At 44.6% G+C, this 13,344-nt stretch overlaps 2 protein-coding genes and 1 pseudogene across 2 annotated transcripts; all 3 read right to left on the bottom strand.

The window, feature by feature from the left end:
- Positions 1-2,087: 2,087 nt before the first annotated feature.
- LOC119309157 lies at positions 2,088-4,617 on the bottom strand (annotated as a pseudogene).
- Positions 4,618-4,755: 138 nt separating this feature from the next.
- Positions 4,756-7,836, bottom strand: LOC119309156 (myosin-2-like). Its single transcript, XM_037585209.1, has 4 exons — positions 7,176-7,836; positions 6,629-7,066; positions 6,129-6,469; positions 4,756-4,765 (listed from the first exon to the last, which is right to left on the bottom strand). Exons 1-4 carry the CDS (start codon positions 7,407-7,409, stop codon positions 4,756-4,758), a joined length of 1,023 nt encoding a protein of 340 aa, XP_037441106.1. The 5' UTR covers positions 7,410-7,836.
- A 114-nt stretch (positions 7,837-7,950) lies between these two features.
- On the bottom strand, positions 7,951-13,302 carry LOC119307558 (protein PEP-RELATED DEVELOPMENT ARRESTED 1 homolog, chloroplastic-like). The gene is made up of 9 exons (XM_037583631.1): positions 12,984-13,302; positions 11,990-12,145; positions 11,329-11,397; positions 11,051-11,221; positions 9,316-9,459; positions 9,000-9,161; positions 8,829-8,894; positions 8,654-8,713; positions 7,951-8,558 (listed from the first exon to the last, which is right to left on the bottom strand). Exons 1-9 carry the CDS (start codon positions 13,248-13,250, stop codon positions 8,514-8,516), a joined length of 1,140 nt encoding a protein of 379 aa, XP_037439528.1. The 5' UTR covers positions 13,251-13,302; the 3' UTR covers positions 7,951-8,513.
- Positions 13,303-13,344: the final 42 nt, after the last annotated feature.

Raw genomic sequence — 13,344 nt, 5'->3', positions numbered from 1 at the left:
GTAAATTATATAGTTTATACATATCTATATTAGATACCTAAAACATATGGATCAAAAAATATCATAATATTGGTTTACTATATGATTAGGTAAACATATCTCTAGAAAATTGTAGAGTACAAATTAGTGAGGGGTTGCTTCAAACATATATGTTTTTGGAGCACCCATGTACAAATTTAACCATATCTTTATGAAACCATATGGTTTAATAGATGTATATATATACTTTTCTAAGTAGAAATAATGAGTCTATATCTGTACACACATGTATTCATCTAGCTCCATCCCTGAACAGCATCCTCGTCGTCCGTGATGCATTGTGTAGGTAGAGACAATATGAGATACCTTGTCATAATTATGTAATCACGAGAGCCCCATGCCCAAATTTATTCCCACCCCCAAATCAACTAATTAACCAAACAAATTTTAAGTAACAAACGTACCATAAATCTCAAAAAACAAAAGAAAAATAACTAACAAATTCCATGATCATACTGTAGACTCACGCCTCCTCTGCACCCAGGTGTGGGTACAAATTCCATGGTGCGTGTTCGCGCGTGGAGCACCTGGAATGGGTTTTGGCGTGATTTGGGGAAATAAATAAATAAGTGGGCTGATACCTCTTAACAACTAAATTAGTCTCAAGGCTTGTTATTGTTGGGAAACATAGTAGAAAACAAAAAAATCGTCCTATGGTCAAATCAGGAACACTATGAAGATGCATTAATGGTTTTAGATCGGATCGTTGCCAACACCGATTTGCAACGGGAGAAGAAATGGTGTAGATCGTACTTGAAATCTCTCGAACCATTCACGAACGATCCCTCGAACAGAAGACCGAAAGCATGGCCTCTCTACATTTTGCAAGCGTTCAGGCTTCATAATCCGACAGAGCTTCGTCGTCCAGAGCTAGTCGTCACCGGAGAATTAGAGGGAGAAGAAGAAAACCACACAGGGCTTGTCTATTAAGAGGATTAGAGAGATCTTGGTCTATCTATAATTACATCAAGTCCAATTTAAAATTAGAATTAGAGAACTAGAGGAGGCTCCAAAACTTGTGTATCCCCAAGGGGCCAAATCCTCAAATATATATAGGTTGGAGGGAGGAGAGGGGGCGCCATACGGGGGGAGGACTCCTCCCCACTACAATTCGGACTCCCCCTAACTTGTCATACAAGCTAGGGGGCGCCTCCTTTTATTATTGGGCCCTAGGGCCCAATAACTTTCCACCACTTGGCATTTTTGTATTTTCCTTGGCCCATTGATACTTAATTAATTATAAAAGCCTCCTACTCTTTCGGTGATTGCGAAATGCTTTCTTTCTCTCAAAACTATTTCTAATATTAATGGAAATATTTCATAAATATTTTCTCATAACTCTAACATAAATAACACTCAACAGATTGTGATTCCCTTAACCTTGTGACCTTCTAGGTTTGGTAAAACATAGACATGAACAAAACTCCTTTTGTTCAATGATCAATAGAGGAGCCATACATGCATATTGATACGTATGAATACACATATGACATTCGAGTGAACCTTTTGTTATCATGTGCTATTCCCTTTGCTTCGCGATACTTCTACAAAATCTGAGGTGAGACATATCATTATCCTCTTGAGTCATTCTCATGCTCACTATATTTGTCTCCTTGTTTCCAGTTTTGTTCTTCTTTCTCGTTGATATGTTCCAGCATCACTGTGACCTAGTCACCCGTGTTTGGCCAGACGATGATGGATGTTGTCACACCGAGATGTCCCTAAGAATATTTCTTCATCGTCGGAGAAGAAAATCCCACTCTTGAGCTATTTAGTCTCTTGTCAAACTTTTTGATGTACATGTAACTTGTCGTTAGGATCACCATGTTACAAGTGACGTTTGAGCAACCCCAAAGTACATCATACGGTAAGAAGTGACTACGATACTCTTATGGTCTAAGAAACTAAAGCATATGTTAACTCTCTGTGTTATAACAATTGACTTGTGACGATAGTATCTCAAAGTATAACAAACAAGTTGGGTCAATTCAATACGGTTGTTCTTCCAATGTCATATTCTCAAACTTGTTTTGGGAGTATCATTACACTTAACGATATCCCAAGATTCGGAAAACATGATCATAAACAACACCTGAGCTAGTCTTAAAGTCCTTGAATTTCGGTGCCTTGATTGTCCTCCACCAGCCACACCACCGGCTTCGGCCGACATGGGGAGCCTGCTGGTCGTGGATCTTCTCCAAGTGGACGCGCTTCTTGAGCTCCGCCTTGGTCTTGCGCAGCCGCGCCTCTTACTCCTTCTACCAGGCGACAAACTACCGCCTCGGCATCTTGAGCTCGTCGACGGACATGGTGCACGGCTTCACCTCGGCCACCGCCCTTGCGGCGTTATCGAATGCCTGGGTCTCCCGCACGAACTCGGCCACGAGGTAGTGGCCCGCCAGGCTCTTCTTCGAGCTCGAGCTAAGGACGACGGGGACGACGGCGGGCTCGCCGCCGTGCTGCTGGGGCTATGGCTTCATGGACACTTCCTCCACCCTCGTGGGCGTCGGAGCTTGCTCGGCCTGCACAATGTCATCGGATAAGGTTGGCTCCCGGCGGTGGCTCGTGGAACCAGCTGCTGATCTGGCCGCAGCAGCGCTGTGAGACATCTGTCACGCGGCGATCTGTCTCTGCGGCTCCTCCTCCATGGACTTTATCTTGGCCTCCCACTCAGAGTCGGGCCTTGTAGAGCTCCACCTGCTACCTCAGCCCGGCGATCTCCTCCTCCTTGAGCCTCACGTCGTCGTCTTTCTGCTTTGCCTCTTCCTCCATCCGCAGAGCCCTTCTCTCCAGCTCTAGCTCCACCGAACTCCTCTCCACCTCCTTCACTTCTTCTTATATTATGAGACAGAGGGATTATTATAGGACAACGCTAACGCCTACACGTGTGGTGGGGGCCAAACCCGCCCACATGCCCTATAACACACATACTGTGCCACGTCACTGCATGCATGCATGTGGGAATCTTTTTAGATTTTCAGTTTTTAAAATGTTTTATCTCTTAAATGAAAAATCCGAATGAACATCCGTTTTCACCATTAAATCCCTCACGACGAGATCTTCGAAACTAGATCTCATATCAATATATTTCGATGAATTTTTGGGGGTTAAAAGTTGCGATGTCTTTTGCATATGAATTGCCACGATGTTTGCATTGAAGTTGCCATGATATGTTTCAGCTATTTTCTTCTACATTTAAAACTAAATTTTGACATATTATAAAATGGGGAATTAAGAAACTAGACTTGCCATGAACTATAAACTAAAATTGCCATGATACATGGACTTAAAATTGCCATGGTTCAAACAAAAAATAATTTCCATGGTCAAAGTACTGGAATTTCCATCATCAAAAAACTAAAATTGCCATGCTCTATAAACTAAAATTGCCACATGGCAACTTTAGTTTAATCATTATGGCAACTACAGTGTAAACATCATGGCAACTTTTGGGCAAAAAAAATATCGTCGAAACATATCAACATGGGGTCTAGTTTTGAAGATCTCGTCGAGACGGATTTAATGGTGAAAGCGAATTTTAAATTTGATTTTTTAATTAGGGGATAAAACATTTTTAAGACGAAAACCAAAAATATTCCTGCTGATGTCATTTGTTCATACGTGGCAAAATGAATGGTGATGAAGGTGTGTGGGTGATGTGCAAGATGCCAGACGTGTAGGCGTTAGTTTTTTTGTTATTATATTAACTGGCTATTAGATTGACTACAAATGAGATGGCAATTAGGTAGAAGTAGTAGGCTCTGTTATTAGGTAGGCTCTAAGGGGTATGACTAGATATATGTGCCCCTTCCCTTCCTCCAATTAAAAAAGTTATGATGTGACTTAACTTATATATGTGCCTCCTCTAAGAGAAAAATTAACCTATACTCTAGGAGAAGAACTTACTTCCACATTGTTCATTATTTTAATCTTGGCTTGTCCGAGTCAAGGAACAGATTGAGCGGAATTAAGTTTCAATCAAGGGTGATTGTTGATCACTCCATTAACTTCTCCCAAGATCATCACATTGGTGTGTGTTGTCAGGACTGGTTATTTTAGAGAAAATGATCTCACAGCTATTATAAAAGCTATTCTTAAAGTTCATTAGAAGTGCAAAACATTCTAAACATAATAAAAATTTCATCGAGGTTCCTGGAACACCGAACGACCACTGTTGTCGCTGACACACCCCTGTCGCCATTCCCATATCGGAGCTGGCTTGACCTTGTCGATGATAGCTAAGAAGACTTCGTGCATGTACCCGTAAGGACCAGCATCCTGGAGCCGCAGTTGACATCGTAGAACCTTTGAATCAATCATAAGAAGCTGACACCAAATATCATCGTCATGTATACACAATGATAAACCCTAACCTCGCCGCCCCAAGGAGCTGGTGGGACATTAAGTCAGAGCTTCATCTAATCTGTCTCGACTAATGAACTTGAGGAGGATCAGAGCCCGAAAGACTGACTTGAAGAAAAAGCGTCACCACCCATTCGAGCATCGCCCCTACGAGGGCTAAAACTGTAACCTACCTACTATCAAGAGCCGAGGCACCAGGATTCTCTTCCCCGTCATCGGCCGTTGGAGCAGCAGGTAGAAGGGAGATGAACTCATAGGCTCGTCGGAGATCGAGGGGAAAAGACTTTAACCTAATCGCCTTGCAACTTGTTTTTAAGTAGGCAATGCTACTTATCCTTCCAACTTGTGAAAGAGCTATCTGTACCTGCAAATGTCAAGGAATAGTTCATGTCTAGTACATCAACTTCCATGTTATTGTTGGTGGTAGTTTGAGTACCTATCACCTTGAGAATTTGGTCCAATTCGCTAATGGAGCTACACAAAAAACTTTAAGGGGCAAACAGTAAAATGTATAGATCTAAGGGGGCAGACACTATTTTTTTCATCTAACCCCTCCACCCCCCACCTCCCCCACCCTTCTTAGGTAGACAATGGTAGTAACCATTCCAACTTGTGAAGAAACGGGAGCCTTCCATATCAGCAAATGTTGAAAAACCTTTCATGTCTGATCAAATTGTGTGTTACTGCGAGCACCTATCTACTAGAGAAATTTTCAAAGGACTTTGATAATAAACAAACATCAGATTTTTAAGCAAGGTAAAATGAACATTTTTATGGCAAATTATGTTGTCGCGAGGATGGCAAATCTGTCATGTTTAATATTTTTTGTCAAGAATTGTCGTGCTTGCTAAAGAAAATTGACATCCTAGCGATAATATAAATTTTCATAAAAAACATTCGTTTTGCCATGCTTAAAAATCTAACCTCACTTTTTTAACATCCCATTTTCCAAATGATCCTTGAACATTAGAGATTCCGAAATTTTGTATCAAGCCATCTAGGTCAGCACTTCACACCACTAACATACCACACATTAAGACCCTGTTCTGTAACCCACCAACTCCCGGATCCGCGGAGCGAGGAAACTGCAGCTCCGGAAGCGGAGTTGTGGAGCGGAGCGACACCAAACAGGGCTTATGTCAGGAAAACTCTTATGTTTGAAAATTGCCATGTTTGCCAACCTCGCTTGAACCAAAGTTGCCATGAAAAAACGATCGGGTTGCCATGCCTAAAATCCGAACGTTTCGGGGTTTATCATTTCCGAATTTTTTTTGCCATCCCCGTGATAACATAAATTGCCATAAAAACGTTTGCTTTGTCATGCTTAAAAATCTAACTTTATTTTTTTAACATTTCCCTTTTCCAAATGATCCTTTGGACATTGGAGATTCAGAAATTTCGCAGCAGGTCATCTAGGTCAGCACTTCACACCACCAACATATACTACACATTCAGTCAGGAAAACTCTTCCGTTTCATCTTCGTCTTGCCATGTACGTTGGTCACTGCAATTTTGGCATTTTGCTTTCATTCATGTACAGCACGAGCGGCGGTCCAGTATTTTTGGGTGACTATCGGCGGCGGCGAAAGCAGCAGCAAGAGAAGGAACACGAGGGAAGGCTAGGGAACTTGCACGAAGGAAGGCTAGGGAACTTGCACGAGGGAAGGCTAGGGAACTTGCACGAGGGAAGGCTAGGCAACTTCATGGCGCAAGCGCAAGCGCAGCACCTCTTGGGGGCCCTGAACTTCGGCGCCTTGATCGTCCTCCACCAGCCGCACCACCGGCGCCGGCCGCAGTGGGCAGCCTGCTGGTCGTGGCTCTTCTCCGAGTGGATGCGCTTCTTAAGCTCCGCGTTTGTCTTGTGCAGCCGCGCTTCGTACTCCTTCTTCCAGGCGGCGAACTGCCGCCTCAGCATCTTGAGCTCGTCGACGGACATGGTGCCCGGCTTCACCTCGGCCACCGCCCTCGCGGCGTGCTCGAACGCCTGGGTCTCCCGCGCGAACTCGGTCGCGAGGTGGTGCTCCGCGTGGCTCGGCTTCGAGCTAAGGACGGCGGGGGCGACGGCGAGCTCGCCCGCGTGGCTCGGCTTCGAGCTAAGGACGGCGGCGACGCCCGCGTGGCTCGGCTTCGAGCTAAGGACGGCGGCGACGCCCGCGTGGCTCGGCTTCGAGCTAAGGACGGCGGCGACGCCCGCGTGGCTCGGCTTCGAGCTAAGGACGGCGGCGACGGCGGGCTGCTGCTGCTGCTGGGGCTTCACGGACGCTCCTCGAAACAGGCTCTCGCCCCGCTTCACGGACGCTTCCTCCGCCCTCGTGGGCACCGGAGCTTGTTCCGCCTGCGCGACGCCGTCGGATAAGGTTGGCTCCCGGCGGTGGCTCGTGGAACCGAGTGCTGCTCTGGCCGCCGCCGCAGCAGCAGCAGCCTGAGACATCTGCAGCGCGGCGGTCTGTCTCTGAAGCTCCTCCTCCACGGCCTTCATCTTGGCTTCCCACTCGGCGAGCCGGGCCTCGTAGAGCTCCACCTGCTGCCTCAGCACGGCGATCTCCTCCTCCTTGAGCCTCACGTCGTCGTCTTTCTGCTTCGCCTCCTCCTCCGCCCGCACAGCCCTTCTCTCCAGCTCCAGCTCCACCGCACGCCTCTCCGCCTCCCTCGCTTCTTCATCTTCCTGGCGTACGTCCACAGGCCAAACCATTTATTTAATTAGTCGATGGCATGCATGCATGGCATTGCTCCTCGCGCGGCACAATACTAAAACAGACGTGGTGTATACGTACCGGCGGTGGGGGGAGCAGGGCCAGCGGTGGGCGTTGTTGACTCCACGGCGCGCTGGAGGCGGGCCTGTGGATGGAAGGAGGCCGGCCCCTGACGGTGGGGCGCGTGGGCAGCGCCGGCGGCTCCTCCTCCTTGGGCTTGTCGTCGGGCTTGCCGATCCCTCTCTGCCTGAGCGCGTCCAGCATCTGCTCCATCGAGCTCAGCGCCGATGACAGAGAGGAGGAGGACGACGCCATCGGTCGCCCCCCACACGTACGGATCAATCCCAAGTCAATGCACGCCAAATTATAGCTGCTGGACCACTCCGCTCTATTGCACCGTCGTCCAAAACGAGCGTCTCTGAATTCGTACGAGACGATCGAATCCCCTTGGCTTGTTCAGAAACGGGACGAAGCAGAACCGTCGATCGGCGGGAGCGGGTGCGGAGCGGAAGAACTCCGGCGTGATAACCTCGTCGGATCAGGGAGGGGGAAACGGATTCGGGGAGGAACCGCGGCCGGAGAGAAGAGCCCGGCCGCGGGGCACTAGCCAATCGCGGGCTCGCGCTGCATGGCTGGGGCGTTGGGTGCTTCTTTTCTCAAACATTTCTGGTTGCACGCGCGTACGTACGGTTTGGTGTCTGGGCTGTGCAGGTCGCCAAGGTCGCCTTCAGTTGCAGGCATGGATGGTTCTCCGTGCTACCAGGGGATGGCCTTGCCAAATTTAGAAGAAAGCGGTGAAGACTGATTGTCAAATCAAAGAAGCCGCCCCGAGTTGGACCTAGGGGGCAACAAATAATGTCTTCACTCAAACATAAGTGCCGTCTTTCTATAAAAAAGGACACTCAGAAAGTGTCTGGGCATGCAAGTTACCGACTACGAGGGAATTGTCGCCACACCTAACATTCATTCTAACAACATAGTACATGAAAACATCTATGCAAATCAAAGTTACACAGGCTATACAAAGGAACATGATCAAACTAAACTATCTAAGAACCTTCCAGAATCCTAGCTTCCAAAACCCTTTCTGGTATACTAGTAATGTCTTCAAAAAGCACTACTCGAAGAAAGCTATAACTATCATCAATCTAACCGTTTGATTGTGCTCCTTTCAAGTTTCCAACTTACTTCTGGACTGCAACGTCTGCGCGTGATGATACAACAGTACCCTTCCCGGAAGACTGGAAGTAATCGTTGGGCCTTCAGGTGCTCCCGTCACCAAATCTTCCGCTCCATTTTGCAGCCAAGTAACTCAGAACACACCTCATCAACAAGTTATATATGGAGAAAATATCCCGATAGCTTCATTTGTGCAAAACGCTTCATTTTTGTATTGTATATGACTGATCACATGCAACATTAGAAGGCCATTTCCTGAAGAATTTTCAGTGTTGTTTGATGTACCTATATAACAGTCAAATATGGAAAAGGAAAATTATTTTCCAGACAAGGGTGACATTCAGGGCAACTTATAGTTAACTGGAATGAAGGTAGCTCACCCATTCTAGATGTTGTGCTGTAATGCCAGATGTGTTCTTTGCATATATGCCGCCTAAGACCTTATTACCACAAGTTGAAGAAATTGAATTACGGCAATGTAAACTCGTAAAGACTTAATGGAAACTAATGTGCTCATTTCAAAGAAAATATATGTTTCATAAATTAGCATAATACCTTAGAAACTGTCTCCAGGAACATTCCAGGCCGGACAGGCTGTGGCTTGCGGCCCGTTGCATTTTCCTAATGTTTTTGTAAACATGTGGAGTCAACAACAGTCTGGTTCAATGTATATTATATGTGAATTTTGTGATGATAGCAACTACCCAAGTTGTATCCAAGCCTTACCCTTCCAGATGTCCCAGTTGAAGGTTCCAGGTCAGAATTTGGTCCTGTATTTGTGCTTTCAGTGTTATCAGCACCTTCCTCTTTGCCATGCATAACATCACTGATCATCTTCTCCACTGCTTTCCCTGGTTTGAGAGCGACCAGTTTGCTCAAGAAGTTCACCTGTTCACCAGTATTGTTCATGAGGATTACAAACCAGACAGAGCAGCTCTTACATCAGACCAAAGTAATTAAGGATATTCCAAGTCTACCACTACACATGGTATTAAAGATTGCAACTGTGTTATTTCAGGAGTCCAACATATCTAAAACACACCTCTGCTTGAGGAAGGGTATTGAGACCACGATCATTTCTTTCATCTAAAAGGCCACCTCCCATCATATTTCGAGCTTCCTCTCTTACTATAACTAGTCTGGCCAGAAGTTTTCGATCAGGAATTGTGGGTCTGGTTTCCATTGACTGCAGCAATAGAGAAAATTTAGCTCAAAAGATTGGGAAACTATTAGTTGGCATGGATATCCAAATAAGCTAACTACTTCAAGAAGCACTCTTCCAAATGTTCTAATCATAAACAAGAAGCTAATGTTTTTAGTGAATTATGTTTGTTAATGAGTCTAGTGAACTATGTCTGTTAATGTTTCAGAATTTCAAATATTAATTGCAGATTCAGTTTACCATCAATCCATCATCACAGATTGAAGTATCAATTCAGATGGCATGTATTTAAAAAAAAAAATAGGAACTGTATTTCATGTTTAGATATGCAAAAATGATCTCATTTAGAACTGGAATTCTAAATGGCATTTGGACAAAGGCTTTTCTTGTTCACCATCATTGTAAAATAAAATACCAGTCATTTATATTTCTCAAAAATGGATCAGGGATTTGTGGAAGATTGAAGCAATTAATGAAGTACCAGAAAATGTGTAGTTCACAATGCTAGTGTTGATAATTGCAGATGATGCACCATGAAGACTACACACTAGTTCACAGACTTAGTTTAGTCATTTGTGACGATGCATCTCAGTTTCAACCAATTTCAGAGCATCAAGAATGCAGGAACGATGATGTGCTTTATCTGTTTGAGGGGAGTGAATGATACTAAAAATTATGGAAACTGGACTCAGATTTTTATAAAGTAGTAGAAGACCACGATGCAAACACATCTTAGAACTCTGGCACTTTGGGAGCTGGTTGTACAAGGTGCATATGTTATACAGGGGTGTCATGTATGAATGACAGTGGTTCATAACTCATCTCCAAAATGTCAGTTTTGCGGACATAACAGTGCTCAGTGGTAAGTGGAGGCAGGAGGAGTGGCCAGTGGCTCAATGTCATATGCTGATATGAACTTGAACTATCCGACACGTTGGCTACAATGACCAGCTCAAACAGGTCAAAAGTTGGACACGAGAAATCGATTACATTCCAAGATGGCAAATAAGAAAGTTCAAAACCATCTAAAGTTCATCATCGATGCAGAGGATGGGGGTGTTAACCGTCTTTACAGGAAAAAAAGTGTGTCATGCCCTAACACAAATGTCATTCACATACTAGTTTTTTAGTTGAATAAATCCAAGTGCAGAACTGTTATATAGTTCGCTCCATTAGAAATCTGCAAATAACAAAGAGAAGTTGCAATAAAGCTGTACATCCAGCATAGCTTTTGGCAGCCATGGGCTCATAGCTATTAACCAGGGAAGCAGTTATATGCGTTCAGAAAGAAAACTGCACACGTTTAAGAACGGTTATGAGGCAACTGATAGGTATCATCTGCACCAATTTCAAATCCAGTTACGTAAGGCTGTAAATATTCTGTCTTGAAGAGTACATATTGTTTTTAGTTACATTGTATGTTCATTTGCGACATGTAACTAACTATCATAGTAATGATGCAAATAACCATGTAGCAACAGGAGCCGATGTTCTGCAAGTCAACACTACTTGTGCTCCATACAATTATATATGAATTAAAAATGACCGAGAATCTAAGTACAGAAGTGTCAACATCGAATATTCATCACGAATGAACACATGCTCTTCAACCTACCTCCAGCAGATCATCCGCCTGATTTGCAATGTCATTGAGATTCGCTCCTGGAATTTGACACTTCAGGCCTTTATCATTTTCAAAAACGCCACCACCGGCAGCTACACGACGTAGTAGCTCATGTCTGCTCTCTTTCTTTTCAGTCTGGCAAAGAAGTCCAACTACTTGAACCTGGTTCATAAAACGCGCAGACTCGTCAAACAGTGTAAATATGCATCCAGAAATAAATAAAAATGAAGGACTAATGTGAGTATTGCTGCAGTAGAAGTAACACTCACATGCGGAGGGCATTTTTTCGTCAGATGGTCTAGCACCGTCTGCTTGACTACTTCAAGAAGAGAGTTACGCTGCCATTGTAAAACTGGTATTTAAGGGAAGTAGAAAAAGCTTATACATGTAAGGATAGTAATAATTAGTCCAGCTGATAACAGTGCCTCAGAATATCTTTCACGGACCCCGTCTACATCAAATTGCAGCAAAGCATTTTTAGGGATGTCTTCAAGAACTTAACACATACCCAGACAAGGCCCACGATCAATTGGAAATGAGTAACATTATAAAATTAGGGTGTTAGACCAGTAAGCATGTCTCGCAACAGTTCTTGTGGACTTCAGAGTTACCCTATTCTCACAAAGCATTCTCAGTGATATCTCCCAGAATAACTAGATTACATGTTAAACCATGCTAATGAGCAATTTAACATGAGTACATACTACATACATACAGACTAATGCTTTATCATCTGTTGCACAATCATAATTGGAGAGATAAACCGATAGTTCATCATTTTGGTACCACAATATGGCAAAGCCACGAGAGCACACAGCATAGTTCTCATTTGTGATGCTAAATGATCTCTGACGGAATGTTCATTCAGAAAAGACAGATGCAGGTCAATGATGTAGAATGCTGAGTTGGGTGAGGGAAGTACCAAGCTACCTCATCATCACCATCCTTCTGCGCGAGCTGTATCATGTAATCGAGTGCCATTAGAAAGCCAGACTCCATCTCATCAACCCTATTACCAATGACACCCTGAGCCACCAACTCCACGACCACCGGTGCAAATGCACCATCCATCTCCATGTCTTCCATCTACAACACCACCAATACACATAAACAACAACAAAAACACAGTGTTGCAACTGTAGACCCTCACAGGCAGCAAATTCAATGATTGGCGCACATCGTGAAACATACTGAGATAAACCCGAGTGACCATTCAAGATTCATCCATTCATCATGGTTCAACAACTTAAATTTTAATACAACATATAATTGACTTGGATTAACCAAATGTAAAATAACACAATGGATGAAAAAAAATAACAATGCAATGAGCTGATCGAACGGTTAAAATGTGCCAATTCATCTAAAGAAATCCAAAAAATGGTATTGTTCGTAAATACATGACTTACTAAAAAAACATGCAGTCAAACTTTGAATACTAATATAAAAAATCTATTCAGACCGTTGTTCGTGATTTTTCAGTTCGTAAATGCTGGTAAGGTGAATATAAGTGGATTTGTCATGGATAGTTGTTTAATATTATAGAATTTCATACTCTTTTAAATAACATATGCACACAAAAGGTAATTGTTAAAGACACGTGGAGAGCGTGTCATCTCAATATCTAAAAATTTGTCTATTTCAAAATGGAGCGACTACAGTTTACCACCCAACAAGAGCAGAGCACATTCCAACAGTAGATAATAGGTCAGAATAAATGAACACAAATAATCATCCAGATAGCTCGAGAATCATAGTAACTGCCGTTTACATATTCCTTCGTGATAGGTACTACCCACAAACCACGAGAGAAGTTGCCATTTCATGAAACTGTTCTAAAAGACGAAGGATGAAACTGAACTAAACAAAAGCTTCGTCCATCCGTCGCTAGGAAGATAAGCAGAGAGGTGACAAAATTTCGTACCAGCGTGAGCATCTCCTGGAGCACGGAGGCGACCTGCTCGCCGCCGCGGAGGAGGGCGTCGCACTCGGCGGGGTCCCACTTAGCGGGGTCGTCCACGAGTGGGGACGGCGAGGCGATGGGGAGGGGCACCTTGGGCTTCGCGCCCAGGCAGACGACGAGGGTAGCACGGGAGGGGACCCGCGGCCTGAGGAGGGAGGCGGCGGGCCTGCGGGGCAAGCAGGGGAGCACGGCGGTGGGAGGGGTGCAGGACAGGGAGAGAGCCGCCATGGCTTTGCTCTGCTCGTGCTGCGGGGAGTGAGGACAGGATAGGTGGGAGGCGAATCCTGTACGACCCGCTTGTGAGAGAGCATGTCGGAGGGTG

The sequence above is a fragment of the Triticum dicoccoides genome, chromosome 5B, assembly GCF_002162155.2.
Source record: "Triticum dicoccoides isolate Atlit2015 ecotype Zavitan chromosome 5B, WEW_v2.0, whole genome shotgun sequence".
In the NCBI taxonomy this organism is placed as follows: Eukaryota; Viridiplantae; Streptophyta; class Magnoliopsida; order Poales; family Poaceae; genus Triticum; species Triticum dicoccoides.
Note: the sequence above shows the minus strand (reverse complement) of the source record. Positions and strands in the feature narration are given on the sequence as shown.